This window comes from Sciurus carolinensis, chromosome 5, assembly GCF_902686445.1.
Source record: "Sciurus carolinensis chromosome 5, mSciCar1.2, whole genome shotgun sequence".
In the NCBI taxonomy this organism is placed as follows: Eukaryota; Metazoa; Chordata; class Mammalia; order Rodentia; family Sciuridae; genus Sciurus; species Sciurus carolinensis.
Window position 1 is genome coordinate 54,480,525 of NC_062217.1, and position 17,329 is coordinate 54,497,853.

The following is a 17,329-nucleotide window of genomic DNA, read 5'->3' on the forward strand; positions in this document are numbered from 1 at the left end:
TATATACTTCCTCCTCTTATAAAGAATTATGTATATCTAAGCTACTATAGGTGCTTATTTTGTGGTTGGAGGCAAATAGTCCTAAATGCTATTTACATTATTTTAATACCCATTCTGAAGTCAAGAACAATAAAAATAATATGGAAGATAAGGGAGATGGAAGAAAAAAGAAAGAGAAGTAGGAAGAGAGTGAATAAGAAAAGGGCAAATGGAAAAGAAAGGAAGGAAAGTAGGAAAGGAAATGGAAAGAGGAGTCCAAGAGGATCTGGAGAGAAGAAAAGAAGAAGAAAGGGAGAGAGGTGGTAATAAGGAGAAGAGGAGGATAGAGGAGAAGGGGGAAAGGAAGGAGAAGTTCAAAAAGTATCATATATAGCAACACGTATACACACGATAGACATCAATTCTTAGGCTCCAACAAAAAAAAAATATGATCTTTTTAAACCACAAAGGTAAACCACAAAGGATAAAGTACTAAAGCCAGGGGCCAGGCTGTCCATGGTGGGAACAACTGCCAAGATTAGCTAAGCATTTTCTACAGACTCTAGAGGTCTACACTGGGTATACCTTGGGGACAAAGAGCCAGGCCTAAGTGGTGCCTTTTGACTCTCAACTGTGGCCAGACTGAGCTGGCTCAATCCCACTGGCTATAGCAGGATCTCCCCAAGGCTGATTTCCATATGAATGCAGGAGGCTCCACTGATAGGGCTCTGCCTACCCTTATATGAAATGTTTGTCTTCCTCTGGTTGTTCAGTTCATTCATTTTATCCTTTTCAAAAGGCATTTATTTACTTCCTTATAATTAGAAGACCAAATGTCTTTAAAGAAGAAAAAAAAGTTTTACACTCCTAACAAATGTGGTTAATGGCTTTAAAGCTTTAGTATGTACTGCATAATAGTCAAAGACTTTGTACCCTCAAACAGTGAAGTATTATTACATATATAACTTTCAAAATATACATAACAGATCTTTCAAATAGCAATATGTTTTTATAAGGGGATATACAAGGCACATAGCTTGAATTAATTCTATCTGGAAAAAAATTAGATAAACAGAACCGATATATATATTTTCCAGTCTGCACATAGTGTTTGAATTCAAAACAGTTCAAACTATGATGAAGAAATCAGTTTTTCACTGAAACATTTGGGCCCATAACTAACATATAGATAAAGAGAAACAATTACTCAAGCATTTCTTTACAGCCACTCAGAATCTAAATCAAATGCTTACATAAAATTCAACACATATTTAAATTTTAAGTGGAGACCATTGAATGAATTTGAAGCTCATTACTATGACAAAAAAGCAGAGAACACTTACATGCTTTCCTCTCCTACAATGCACACAGCAGAAAGGAGTTTAACCACATCTGTCATCATACTGGGGTGCTTGGGATCCATGGCTTTGGCCAATAAGGAAAGACTCCTCTCTTCACTCATAATTCTTTCTAAGCCATACTATATTATGTGGAAATAAAAGGTTAAATATTAGGAGTTAAATGGAAAAAAAAGTACCCTAATCAAAATGCAGTTATTCAGAAATTTTTATAACAATACATTCTCACATCTAATAAAGTCTGAAAATATACATGCCTTGTAGCACCCTAAAAATTCACAAAAGTATTCACATTATGTCAAGAACTATGAGACTATACCAAATACAGAGAATGGAAGAGTAAAATGAGATTTTTCTGACAGCAAAACAGACCATACTGAAACAGACACTGAGACCATGAGGAACTTTTACCTGGGCAAGAAGGCTGGTAAGAACTCTATAACTATAAGTAAGCACACAGAGAGGACTGTTGAAGAGAAACACAAGGCAAACCACATTGTGTGCAGCAATGTGTCATTTTAAACCAATAAGTGAAAGTATTTTCAGTAAAATCAATCCGCTACAACAAAAATATCATTTCAGCATATAAAAAATGTAAAATATTGGTGAGAAGTTTCACTTTTTTCTTCCTAAGTATTTGAAATCAAGGTGTATTTTACACTTACAGCACATCTCATTTCAGATTAGACACGTTTCAAGCACTCAAAAGGCACATTTGACTACCATAATACACCGTACAGACCTAAAGAGTAACACTTAATTCATAAACCAGCAAAGGTGAAGGACAATCTGAGGAAGGTACAGCATAGAAAGTGCCATAGCAAATGTATGTATCCTCATCACAATCGAGAAGGCAATGCAACTATAAACACAAATGAGATGATTTGGGAAGAGGGTCATCATCTATTTGCTACTTGGACATTACATCCAATTACAAAATGTAGAGCTCTATTAATGACACAGAGTTTTAAGGCTGTATACATCTCTTGGGCCTGTAAGAACTAAGTGTCAAAAACAGAGGTTGAACAGAAGGAAAAGAATTCCACTTACCTATCATGCATCTCAAAGGATTCTTCTAAGGAGGGAGAAACTGGTTGATCTGAGACACCACTAAGCACTAAAAAGGGTCCTTAATTCCTATTATGAATCTACTAACTATGACTTGAAATAAGCAATACATATAAACACCAAAGTCAAAGCATAACAGGTTTAGACTCAAATGCTTTGACTGTTATGAGGTCCTATTTGTAACTTTCTTACCTTGAATCTGACATTTATGTAAAGAAATCTTCACACTGTGCTGGAATATTGCATTTGCTTTAAACCACTACCTAAGGAACACAGGAACAATGGAGAAAGTACAAGCTAATGGGCCAAGGGCCCCAGGATATGACTTTTGCAAAGATTTCTCTGTCTCAGTGATGGGAGAATGTTTACAGAAACAGCTAAACCAGTCAGGAAATGCTCGCTTCTGTAATGCCAAGGGCTGGAAACAGAACAAAACAGCAGGCATTGGGCCAGAAAAAGACAACGTGCCTTGATAATCATAGGAATTGTCAGCAGATTAAAAAGTACCATTTAGATCTGGTTCACAAGGTCAATTAGTCAGTGATTACCAAGCACCAAAGAACCGATTCTTTCCTAATAGACCTGAAGATTAAGTATAGTTTGTACCCAGCATTTCCCCTTCACTTTCCACCTGCCTGGCTATCCTTAGTCAGTCAGTCCTTCTGAATCAGAACCATGTAGCTCCTCCAGCCACTCAAGAAGACTCATGGTGTTCTCCTCCTAGTAGTACTACCTACTTTCTCTGCCAAACCCTCTAACTCTTAAACTAGGATGTGTGAAAGGTAGAACATGAGCATTTTCTGATTTCATGATATTAACTGTCATCCTGTGAATCTGAAGACCAATCACAGGCAGTATTCGCTGATTTGGTTCATGTAAAAATGTGTAGTGCTCAGTTTAAGAGAGAAATGAGGTCAGATTACCACTATTCAGTTATCTATAACCAAACAGAGAATTTCCACCAACTTGTATAAAGTTACTTTCAATTATTTACAAAATAAAGGAAAGAGAAACATATGGGAAATAGTCAACTTACCAATGATAGCAATTAAAGTGCTTTTAATGAAGGCTATTATAGGATATGGAGGTGTGACAAACTTTGGAAGGTCTAAGGATGTAACTTTGTGAATGTCAAGGAACCACTCTGGGTAATATAACTGGCCTGTTCTAAACTGAGACCAATGCCAGGTTCCACGTGCATTCTACATAAGGTCCATTATTACCTAACAGAATTTCAGGTTATTGAAGATGATGCTTTAGGTAGGAGAAAGTTAATACCAAAAATCCCTATGTAGGATGCCCAGTATCAAGGGTCACACTACATGGATGTGGTGATGAGGAAACTATCTGCAGTGAGTTAATCCCAATGTGAAGAGAATGTGAGCAAAGGAGCTGGCTTCAGAAGCAAATCCCCCTTGTGTATGCACACTTCAAAGCAACACCCAGAAATTTAACCAATCAAAATGAAGTCTACTTTAATTACCTTTAAATTGAAATAGATGAACCAAACAGCCTTTGTTTTATTTTCTTCCTCCTAAGTATTTACAAATCTCCCATTTTATAAAACTTTTAGTACAGTGTAATATTATAAAAAATTCACTTTGATATATTATTAGATTTGTTCATATTAATGACATCATAATGTGGTGCCCAATAAGGTACCACATATTTTTTCTCTTAAAGTCTGAATTTTCATTATACAATGAACCCAAGCAAAGAAGTCACAGTGAAGTTTCATGACATTTGTATTTACAGATTTGATCAAATTAAATTTAAGAAAACTATCAACCAGTCTCAGGAAAGTATAACTTAACCAAAATGTTCATATATTAAATTTAGAGTTCAGAAGTTAAAATAACAAGTATCAGAAACACAATTTTTTTTATTAGCACAAGTGACAAGTATCAATTGCAAAGAATATTTTGCAACTCCACATACACAAACTATAAAATCTATTATAAAATAATAAATTATATAGGAATACATAGTTTACTACTCAAATTCATTCTCAAACCAAGTGAAATATTATGTTCTATATCCCACTTCACTTTAACCATGATATTCTTCTTAAACTATGATCCACATACCCCTTTGATGTGAAAAACAACTGTACTTTGTACCTTTCCCTACTTTCAGCCTTCCAATCACCAGTAAAATTTTAATTTCTCTATTCTCACTTTAGAAGGAATCTCCTAAAGCAGTTCTATGAACTCAGTAGGAAAACACATCTCCCCATCATCAGTTTGTTGAAGAAATGTTAATTTTAGTAAGAGTACTTAAGTACATCATCTAAGGTTTATTTAAATAGAATAAGGCAAAATATTATAGATTAAAATTAATCAGAAATGTACAGAGTTTGCATACAACAAAAATCAGCAAACTTATAAATAAAATTTTCTCCCCTGATGTCTAACAGCAACTAAAATGACCAGCACTACTTCACTCATTGTGAGGTATATTACTTAGATGTTGAAGCTAAAGTAATGGCAGAAGATAAAGTCAATTTTGACTGTTAACAATGCATGGAAAAAAAAGAGAAAGAAATGCTGTCAGATAAATGCAACTTCAGTAAAGAACATAAAGCATCTCTCCTTTCTAATGTATTCTCTTTAAACATGAAAATCCGACAGATACTCCATATTATGTGTGGCCTCAATAATACTAGAATTAATCAAGACTGCTCCATTTCTAGAACCTTCTCAGACTTGTTTACATTAATTTCATCATAGATTTTAATTCCCTAGAATTTATATAAGAGATAAACTGTTCCAACTTAAATTCTTGGTAATAATTATCATAGCACTCTATATTAAATAATCAAGTTTTAATAATCATACATTATTCTAAAGTTGGCTAATGCTGTATTTTTGAAAATCAAAGGGGAGAAAGAAAAGGAGGAATTTAAAAAGCAGAAGGGGGAATGGAAGAAAGAATTCGTCTATATATGAGGAATTAAACATCAGAAGAAGGTCCATTCAATTCTAAGTGTCTCATGTCGCAGGATACTTTGTTTCATACAAAATTGGAATCCAATTCAATATTTCTATTATGTACTAAAAAGCACATGAGAATAATACATCTCTTTAATGCAAGTAAAATCCTATATTACAAATCTCTAACTCATATAAGAATTACTGATGAACAGATACTAATTATCTATATGCCTACCTGTGTATTCATCAAGGCTTTTAGACACTGTATGACTTTGTGTTGATTCTTCTTTACGAATTTTTCTTGGCTGTATTAATGTAAAAATATCAGTATTGGAATTATAAGTGGAAACACAAATGTACATATATTGAAAATTATTTGCAGTACTTACATTTTTCCACTAATCAATTTTTCCAAAATGTCTAGTAATAATCCAAGTCCCTCATGTCCAAAGCTTTCCACCCAACTGGAAAATGGAAAAAGGTGGGGTTACACATTAGGTTGGTACTTTAGTTTGGATATAATGTTATATACACACAAGTGTTTTCTACTTGTTGTACTCATAATCATACATACGCACATAAGAAAAACAACAAATATGAAATCATTCATGATTCATATTTCTACTTTGGAGTAGAAGGGGCAAGATAGGGCAATATCCCACTTCAATGTAGAAATAAACATCTCATGCAGGGTTATAGGGAAAATTCCAGTTCCAAACTGAATGTCTTGTCTGATGCATCTGTTATTTTGAACACCCATGGATTGGGGTTGCCTCAAACAAGATGTGTCTTTGAAGTAATGGAGGAAGAAGAAGAAGAAGAAAGATGAAAGAAGAAAGAAGAAAGAAGAAAGAAGAAAGAAGAAAGAAGAAAGAAGAAGAAGAAGAAGAAGAAGGGGCAAGATAGGAAAAGCTGATGGTGCGCAAAGCAGCTTACATCAGCCTATAAAAACCCATCTCTTCCATACTCCATGTTCAGTAGCATCATGTTAGTATCTTGAAGTCATTCCCATCAATAACAAGTATATACATCTCAGAAATTGTCAGAACCAAGAGTGTTTCACACACTCATTCACCTGGATCTGGGTACAAAACATTTACTAGCACACCATGGGAAAAACCTCATCATGGACTATTTCAAAAAGCAGAAAATGGGCAAATGATTGAAGATCTATTGAAGAAAGATGCAGACTAAGAAAAAGATTACTGACAAAAATTGTCAACATAACAAAAGGGGATGCCATGAGAGAATTTCACAAACTTCTAAAATGTAGCTCTCTGAATGTTAAGAACTTCCTAAGTGCCATAGTTAATTTGCATAAAAATGATTTTTAATGAATATTTCCATCCTGACAAAATTACACTTGTTCTGTAAAACCACAGATCCAATCATGACATTTAAGTAAGACTACCACACAACAGCTCACCTTAACCACAGAAAAAATGAATCACTGGTGATTTGGAAACCTACACAAATAAATAATACAATGATAATAACTGTCTCCAAAAAAGCTGAGTGAGAAAGAAAAAGCTCTACTAGGAGTCACAGGTATATATTTCTTTGTATAAGAGTGTTTGTATGTAAGATTTTATATACATATACAGTTTGAATAGTAAGATGTTAGAAACAAAATTTCATCAAATAATCAAAAATAGGACATCATAAAGTGCAAAAACAAGTTTTAGTCGCATGCCATAATATTACTATTTTTGTACTTAAGGTACATTTCCTATTAAACAAGAGTAAAAGCTATAATCAAAACAGCATGATATTGGCATAAAAAAAAAGACACAGAGACTAACAGAACAGAATAGAAAGCCTAGAAGTAAACCTACAAATCCACAATGAATTAATTTTCAACAGAAGTGCTAAGAACACACAGTGGAAAGAAGACAGTCTTTTCAGTAAATGTTGCTAGGAAAACTAGGGAATTCATATGCAGAAGAGTAAAACTAGACAACTAAATTCTCACCATTTTAGAGGGGAAAAAAAAAAAAAAATTCCAAATGGATTAAAGACTAAATGTAAGACCTGTGTTATGGTTTGGATGTGAGGTGTCCCCCAAAAACCCACGTATGAGACAATGCAAGAAGGTTTGAAGGAGAAATGATTGGGTTATAGCCATAACATAATCAGTGGATTAAACCCTGATGGGATTAACTGAGTGGTCACTAGAGGCAGGTGGGGTGTGGCTGGAGGAAATGGTTCATTGGAGATGTGGTTATCGGGTATATATTTTGGATCTGGAGAACAGAGTGTCTCTCTCTCTCTCTCTCTCTCTCTCTCTCTCTCGTTTCTTGATCATCATGTGAGCAGCTTCCCTCTACAACACTCTTCCACCATGATGTTCAGCCTCACCTTAAGCCTGAATGGAGGAATGGAGCTGATCTTTTATGGAATAAGACCTCGGAAACTGTGAGCCCTCGAATAAAACTTTCCTCCTCTACAGTTGCTCTGGTTGGGTCCTTTAGTCACAGTGGTGAAAAAGCTGACTAAAACAACCTGAAACTATGAAACTAGTAGAAGAAAACAGGGAAAATACTTCAGGACACTGGCGTTGGCAAAAAATTTATGAACAAGAACCTAAAAGTGCTGGAAACAAAAGTAAAGACAGACAAATGGGACTGTATCAAACTAAAAAGTTTCTGCACAGAAAAATAAAAACCATTCAGAGTGAAGAAACAGCCCAAAAGAATGGGAGAAAACAGGTACAAACTATATGTATCTGACTAAGGGCCAATATCCAGGAATATATATCCAGGATATATAAGGAACTCCCAAAATTCAAAGGCAAAAATCTAACCCAATTTAAAAGTGGGCAAAGGACATTTCTTAAAAGAAGACTGTATACAAGTACATGGGGGGTGGGGGAGAGGATATCCCATCACTAATCATGAGGAAAATACAAGTAAAATCCACAATGAGATACCACCTCACTCGACTACAAATGGCTAGTATCAAAAAGACAATAGCAGGGCTGCGGAGATAGCTCAGTCGGTAGAGTGCTTGCCTTGCAAGCACAAGGCCCTGGGTTCGATTCCCCAGCACCACAAAAAAAAAAAAAAAAGACAATAGCAAGTGCCAACAAAGATGTAGAAAAAGGCAGTCATTATGGATACAGTATAAAGATTCCTCCAGAACTACAACATGATCCATCAATTCCCCTGCTGGGTATATATCCAAAGGAAATGAAATCAGTGGGTCATAGAGACATCTGCACTCTATGATTGCTGCAGCACCATTCACAATAACCAAGATATGGGAGCAATATAAGTATCCATCAGCTGATGAATGGATAAAGAAAATGTGGTACACATACACAAGGGAATACCACTCAGTCATAAAAAGGATGAAATCCTGGGCATGTGTGACAGCATGGATAGAACTAGAGACTAGTAAGTGAAATAAGCCAGGCACAGAGGGACAAATACTTCAGAATCTCACAAATATGTAGAATCTAAAAGAGCTGATCTCATAGACGTTGGAAAGAGAATGGTGCTTACCAGTGATTGGGAAGAGCAGGGGGAATGAGGAATGGAGAAATGTTGATCCAAGGGTACTAAGTCACAATTAAGGTAGAAGCAAGAACCTCTGGTGTGCTCTTATAGAAGGGTATAACTACAGATAACAATTATGTACTATGCATCTGCAAAAGTTAAAAGCATTTTGAATTTTTTTACCAGCACACCTGTAATCCTGGTGGCTTGGAAGGCTGAGGCAGAAGAATCACAAGTTCAGAGCCAGCCTCAGCAACTTAGCAAGGCCCTGAAGCAACTCAGCAAGACTCTGTCTCTAAATAAAATATAAAAAGGGCTGGGGATGTGGCTCAGTGGGTAAGTGACTCTGGATTTAATCTCTGGTACCCAAAAAAAAAAAAAAAAATGTGTTTGGAGAGATATACTTAAAATGATTTAAATATTTCACAATGTACCTACACATGTATCAAAATATCATAACACTACATTATGTATGTGATTTTTATGTTCCTATGTTATGTTTAAAAAAAAGTTTAAAAAATAGGGTTTAAAATCCATTTTCTTCATTTGCACTCTGAAATGCAGCTTGCCCACCTACCAATTTTTAGAATTTGATGTTACAGCAAATTTCTTGTCATTTATACTGACACTCCCCCATCACAATGATTTTATTCATCTCCTGTGTCCACTAAAGTCACAGAATAACTAATTCAAGAATGCACATAAATAGGAAAGATACTCCCTGCAAGACTGAAGCCTGCCTGCTATTATGACTAAAAAAGTTAAATAGATGTTGCTGTTTTCCAATCAAGATGCTACTTCGAAAAAGAAGAGTTTACTCTCCATTATCAGCAACAGACAGACTGCCTGTAGGCATTTCATATCTTGCTTTCATGTCTCATGAGGACACCTAAGCATCAGCTTAACTATTTGCCTTGTTGATACTCTATTTTGTATTTATTCTTATTTCACGTACAGCAAGGAAGCTTGAAATCAAACATATAAGGAGTCATTTGAGAGTTGACTTAGTTGGCATTGAGATGCACAGAGAATCTGTGTTCTTCGGCCCTCTTGTGTTAGTACTTCCCAGTGGGCCTTCAATATTGTGTTTGTAGTGAATTTTCAACCACTCTTTATTCAAAGTATATCCATTAGGATATTCTAAAGCTAATATAAATGGTTTCAGATTATTCATAATGTTACCCTCAATGTGCACAATAAAGTTAATATTCACAAAACTGCCTCACACCAAAATGTACAGTTATTTTAAATTATGTTAATACAACTAAAAGACTTTTTCACACTAATATTGCTTACATTGTGAACCCACTATAAAATTCAGAAAACATGCCAATCCATGTAAATCAGTAAGCTCTCTGATCTGATTAATAATATAACATAGCCATTTAAAATTTATCACCCCTAACATAACAATTATAACTAGAATAATGGGACCCACAATCAACTGTTTCTAAACCTACCACATACCTCTCTTTTAAAACACAGAATATTAAAATAAATTATATTAAAATAAAATTTACACCTACTCATGTACATTACATGTAAACTAATTCTCTATCACACAAAACTTCCTAACATTCATGTAAAAAGACATTATACCAAATTTATCTACATTCCAGGTTTAAATTCACTGTAGGAATTAATTTTTCAACAACAAAATCAGAGAGGTGGGCAATACTATAAAGTATAATCAGGTTACACATTACATTTCATTAGACATCAAAAACAACAAAAGTGGGACAGGGCACAGGGAGAGAAAACAAACTCTTATTTACTAAAGAAAACATTTAAGCATCAAAAAAAAAAGCTGATGAAGGTACTTGTCGAAAGGTAGTCAAAAGGTATCAAAGCACAGAATGAACATGCATTAAAACTTTCCCTATTTTCTTAAGAATTGTGAGGCCAGCATATTGCTTAGCAAGTTGTCATTCACAAATCCATCCTCTCAGGATTTTCACCCACCCCTTCTATTTTCAGCAAGATCATTTTTAAGGATTGGGCACAAATATCACTTCCTGTCTTCTGGAAAGATGTTCACGATAATAAGTGATATTGAGCAGGCTGATCTGCAATCTTGACAGAGCTTTATTGAAAACCATAGCTTTCCTCAAAAGTGAAACCTATGTCATCATCAGTATAAGAAACAACCTGAAAAAAATTGTAAACTGATCTATAAATGATCAATCTTCAGGCAACAAAACCTATACTATTTGCCTTTTGTCAGCACAGCACCATCAGCATTATGTGATTTGACCATAAACTATATTCATGGATGAATGAACCTTGTGTTAACACTGTTTCTGCATGAATAGAGAGATCAGTATGATATTTATATTGGAAATCACCAAATATAGTATGTTAAATGTTATTTTAACACAAAATGTGCCAAGTGTACATGTGTGTCAGAGAGAGAAAGAGACAGACAGATAAACACAGACACAGACAGACAGACATTGGAGACTAAAATCATAGGTCCTCTACCACTGCACTACATCCCCAGCACTTTTTTATTATTAATGTTGTGAAATTTTATTTTGAGATAAGGTCTCACTATGTTGCTGAGGAGTCCTTGAACTTTCGATCCTCCTACCTCTGGTTCCCAAGTCGTTTGGGATTACAGGCATGACCCACCAGGACGGGTCAAAATCTGCCTCTTAAAATTCTGTAACAGGAGATATCAAACTCCTCTCTTTCTTAATTACCTTAAGGAAAACTTCTATAACCAAGTAGCAGTAGGTAAAGAGGTAAAAACAACTTTCATAAAGTCAGAGAAAGGGGTTTTTGGAAAAGCAAGAACAAGTCTAGAATCACAATATTCAAACTACCTTTGCAGGTAAAAGAGCAGCTTAGTTTCTGAAATTCAGTTACTGCTTACAGAGACACAGTGAAATCAAAATTGTGTAGTTTCTGACATGTTACTTGTTTTAGATAACAAATAACAGCCACTCACCTAAATGAGCAAAGGAGACACTAGTTAGATCTCAGATTTCCCTCCTAGTCAAAAGCAGCATAGCTCTATCAAGTAAGTTTCCACCCTTACTTTGTTTAAAGTTGTTACCTGTATTCTCAAATATGCTTATAGGAAGGAAAAGACAAAGGCACCATGGATTCTCAGAGCTGGATTAAATCTACAAGGGTATAACAGCAACTTTATCCAACAAAATTCTCTAAAGATAGGAACCATTTCTTATTTGAGCAAGCACTGGGACAGACTAAGCACTCAATAAATGGTTTAGAATGAAAACTTAATCTTCTTGCATTTTTATATATAAGGAAATGGACAGACAAGAGAGGCTAAGGAACTTAAAATACCATTTAGGTGTGCCAACACCCAGGCGTATGCGCTTACTTTAAAACGTACTAAAGGTCTTAATTGGAACACTTCTTCCATACAGCATTACCGAGCCTGTCTCAAACTTCATGCTGAAACCATCAGTTCTGATTTCAGAACTGGTATTCATACTGAACCAAGGATGAAGAATCTAGGGTCCCTATCCTACATCAGACGTTAGAAACTGACTAACTGCTGCTCAAAGAGTGTGACTTCATTACCACTAAAATCAAGTGTTCGTTAACAACTTCAGTCAGTATTTTCTTAAGGGCTCACTGTGTCCTTGATCCTGCACTAGATACAAGAAATACAAAACTAAATAAAATATGTTCTCTACCCTTGAAAGCATCACAAACTAGTGGTTAAAACAAATGTGAAGCAAAATCATTTCCACAACACAATAAGTCTTATAATCATGGTGCTATGGGAACAGAAAGCACACACTGTCTCCTACGACTTCAACGCCACTAATGACAGACCTGAGTCTTAAAGGTTAAGTCATAGAAAGGAGACAGGTTTCTAAGTAAAGAATACACCCAGACACATTAGCCATAAAAGATTTAGCTGTGCTGAACACCACAGACAGTTGAATCAGAAATGAAACCAAATAAGAAGGGAGGGTATAATCTTGAAAATATACAATGCCACAGGCAATAAGAAGCCATCATAGGGCTAGGCATGTGTGGTAAGTAAGATAATCACTCTGCCCACCAAAAGATGCATATAACCTAACCACAGAATCTATAAATATATTGCCTCACATAGCAAAGCAGGAAATAAGGTTGTTGATCAGATGATCTTCAAATAGGATATTATCCTAATTACCCAATTAGTCCAATATAATCACATGACTCAAAAACCAAAACTAAACTGGATGAGAAAGATGCAATGGAAGAGACAAAATATCAGAGACTCAACCTGCTTTAACTGATTATGAAAATGAAGTAAGTGGAACAAAAGCCAAGGACTCTTGGTGGACTCTAGAAAATGAGAATGTTCCTCCACAAAGAGCTACAAAGGAAGTAGAACCCTCATTCTCACAAGTGCAAGGAACTGGCTTCTACCTACAACCCAAAAGAACAAATGAATGGTACTGACTCTCCTAATTCATAAACACGGAATATCTTCCCATGTATTTGGATCTCCTTTGATTTCCTTCATTGTTATTTCTCAGTTTTCATTATTAAAGGCCCATGCCCTAAATTGATTGAATAATAGTTATTGTTTTGAGCTACTGTAAATGCTATTGTTTTTATCTTAATTTTCCACAAGTTCATTGCTAGTATAAAGAAATAAAATTGATTTTGAATATTTATTTTGAATCCTGAAATCCTGTTGAACTTACTAATAAATTATAAGAATTCTTAGAAACTCCTTAAAAATTCTCTGTGTAAAATCATGTAATATTCAAAGAAAGAATACTTTCTTCCTTTGGGATGTGTAGGCTTTACATTTCCTTTTCTTGCCTTAACGCTCTGGCTAGAATTTCCAGCACTGTTGAATAAAGATGTTGATATGCATGCTTATCTTATTCAAAATCTCAGAGTAAAAGCATTCTGTCTTTCACAATCACATATAATATTAGCTACACCACTTTGGCTGGACTCTAACAAGTTAAGTTCCCCTGTGTATGACTTTCCTAAGGCAGCCATAACAAAGTACCAAAAAGTCAACGGTTTAAAACAACACATACATTCTCTCATATTTCTGGAGAATATATGTCCAAGACCATGATGTCATCATCAAGGTCATAATCCATCTAAAACTGCTTCCTAGTTTTTTGGTGAAGGTGTCAACCCTAGATGTTCATATATATCACTCACCTCATGGACATGGGTAGAATTCACCAGTGGCATTATCTGAACCTGAAGATTATTATTTGAGATTTTCGAATTAGGAACTAATTACCTTAATGGTCATTGGACGCTGTAAATTGTTCATATTTCTGTGGCAGTTCATTCTTTTTCACAAATTGACCTATTTCATCTAAATTGTTAAGTTTGTTGTGTTTAAAGTTGTTCAGTTGTAGAATCCATTTTCCATTACTCTAATGAAATACCTAAGGCTTTATACTTTACAAACACAACAGGTTTATTTAGCTCTCACTGTGTGCCTAAGGTCTGCTCCTATTCAGGTGATATGAAGACAAATGTCACATCTGGATGACTGGAGGGCTGCCAGTGACCTTGTGTGAGTTGGGGATTTGCACTGACCCAAACATCCATCCCCACATCACTGCACTTATGACCAACAAGCAAGAAGACACCATAGGAACTTGTGGACCAAAGGAGGCCTCAGGAAGAGCAGGCGTTTTGGTCACCACACTGGACAAGTGAGATTTGGCAGGAGAGATGGCACCCATGCAGTGGGGGCTATTTGATGAAAAGGCCTCAGTATAAAGGGGCTTGTCACTCACATATTTAAATAATTTAGTAAGTGAAACAGTCCCTCCTTCTTACCCATAAAGGGGAAGTTACACCACCGACAATGGGAAGGTCAACATCTATTTCTAGGAGTCACAGGGAGAACACCTACCTGATAAGTGCCAGCCTAGCGACAGACCTAGAGGAAAACCTCAGACCAGGGCACCCGGACTTTCTGCTTCTGAAACCAAGTCACAAAAATGCACAGAAGGCGATCCTCTTCTACACTGCCTCCCATCCACCAGTATTTTTGCACATGTCTAAGACTTTTAGCAGCGGCCATGAGGTTGCTTTGGGTAGGGAGGCTCCATGTGGGTGGTTAAGTACCCAAACAATGTTTCAGACAGGGGTGCCCACACCCCACCTCTCCCTTCTCTGAACATGGTATTTAGAGATGCTTGAACACTCGAGATTCCAGTGAATCCTCTCAAATGAGATTGATCCAACAGTTGACAACCACCCTCACCACAACCACAGGAACAGGCCTGAAGAATGGGAAAGGAATTCCTTCTGGCAAAGGACACCAGATAATGAACACAAGGGCACTCTCCATCCATAATGGATCACGAACACATTCACAGGTTAACTCAAGACAAGTCAGTGTTCTAATTTTTCACAAAGGAAGTAGGATCCCCCTAAAGGGGGGGCCTCAAAGGAAGGAAGTGTATGGCACTAAACAGGAGGCAAAGTGGTCCAGGTGAAGGAGAGAATGGCTCCAGGGTTCTTGCCCTCTCCTTGAGCCCCCAACTTTTTTAATCAGTTTTTTTTTCTTTTTCATAATATTTGGGACATCAATAAAATGACTATACACTTTGAGAGAAAGAAATTTCTTAAGAAATATCTCTGCCATCCTAGAAGATGGAAGAAAGGACAGAGAAGGGCAGGGCAGGGGTTCCTGGATCCAAGCCAATGACCTCATGTCCTCTGGGGAAGTGGTAAAGGAGAAAATGTGACAGCCAAAAATGCTGGAACCATCCAAAGTGTCCTTCCCATGGGCTGAAGAAATGGATGAGACTGGGTCTATCCCCGGCTACTGTAACAGAAGACCTCCCCCACTCAGTAATACATAGTAAAAGAACTTAACCTCTCCCAGCTGTGCAGACCGGCAAGATCAAGGCCAAAGACGTCTGCTGCCCTATCCTCACATGATGAAGGAGGCAGGGGGCAGGGGGCAGGGGGTGGAACTCATTCTCTCCTGCACTCTCTTTCACCACCCAAGATCCTGCCTACTGAACCCAGGGTCTCCCACATTGTAGGAAAGCACTCTCCCCTGAGGTACATCCCCAGCTTTCTGACACGAGGTCTCACTGACGTGCTGAGGCTGGGCCCGAGTGTGCCATCCTCTCCCTCAGGGTCACTGGTTGATGGGCTTACAGCCTGCCACAGTTTGCATAGGAGATATCCCTCCCAAAGATTCTCTGTTAATGCAGAGAATGAGGTCCAATGAGTGGCTTGTGACAGCTGTAACCCAATGAAGACCCTCCTCGTTTCAATGGAAGTTCCCGGTGGTGACCCTACGCAGGCAGTGTGTGACTGAAGGAGGTGTGGTTATCAGTGGTCATGCCCTAGAGGGGTGCTTCTGCTCTCTGGCTCCATTCTCGCTCTCTGCTTTGAGTTTTCATGCAGGGAACAGTTCTCCTCTGCTGGGCCCCTTTCCCACGGTGTGCTGCTCACCATTGGCCCGTGGCGATACCGTGGGCCATGTCTGGACCCAGACTTCTGGAATCATGACCCTGAATCACATTCTCCTTCTCTAGGCTCTTCTTTTCAGGTGGTGGGTGTACTATCAGTCACTGAGAGATCTAACCAACAGGTACTTGGCACTGAGAACTCCATTACGTGTTGCTCATACCCTGAGATCTGTGTGATTCTGAATTAAAGGGACGAACTACTTAATCTGGTGGAGGTAATTTCGGGATGGCACAGCACATTCAGTCACTGGCATGGATGTTACTGGCCGGCCTTCGGCCTGGATTGCTGTGAGAACGGGGAGCAGTGTTAAAGCCAAAGCACTTTAAAAGCTTGCAGCTGAGCCAGAAAAGTACACGCGTACATGAGGCTAAGGAAGACAAGTTTCTTGAAAAGGTTGCAGCCTTGAAAGAGATACTAAGTACTTTGCACAGACACACTAGGAAATATGCCTGCAGGGCCTCTCAGCTATGTGTAAGCCCACACCCACTAAGGCCTCCATAGTACAGAGGAGAATATTTCTCCAGAGAGACAGCACAGGACACTGCTGGCGCAAGGGATGCTTACAGATTGTTTCACCAACCCTCAGAGGCCACTTTAGCCTTCATTCCAGCCTATGACAGTGAACACACCATGCACACACATGGTACACGGTGACATGGGTATGTGAGGGGGATCAGAATGCAGTTGTGTAGGGGGAGTAATGTCTCTGTGTTACTGAAGTTACACTGCCACAGGTTCACATCAGAGTGGTCTCTCTCACTAAACGGTCGGCCCACGAGAAACACAAAACATACCCAAGATGAAAGGTAAGGGAATTCAAATATTTCACGACAAAAACAACCTCCATGGGACATAAAATGATCACATAAAGACACCAGTGCATCAGAAGCAGCAACCTAGCTGCTCTCCTTATAAGGACACAAGTCCCACTAACCCAATAGCACCCCTGCCTTCCTCATAATGGGCACGTTGCTCCCACTACTGCCTTATGACCTCATCCTGAGGGAATTTCATCCTCACAATGCCATTCTCAGAAAAGGCCTTGTTC

The 17,329-nt window shown here is 37.5% G+C and overlaps 1 protein-coding gene across 6 annotated transcripts in view; it reads right to left on the bottom strand.

The window, feature by feature from the left end:
• Diaph3 (diaphanous related formin 3) overlaps window positions 1-17,329 on the bottom strand; it is a 545,588-nt gene that overhangs the window by 335,417 nt on the left and 192,842 nt on the right. For all 6 annotated transcript variants that reach the window (XM_047553083.1, XM_047553081.1, XM_047553085.1 and 3 more), the window contains 3 exons: window positions 5,728-5,802; window positions 5,574-5,643; window positions 1,323-1,459 (listed from right to left, as the gene is read on the bottom strand). In XM_047553083.1, coding sequence (XP_047409039.1) covers window positions 1,323-1,459; window positions 5,574-5,643; window positions 5,728-5,802 — 282 coding nt within the window. The remainder of the gene's footprint in view (window positions 1-1,322; window positions 1,460-5,573; window positions 5,644-5,727; window positions 5,803-17,329) is intronic.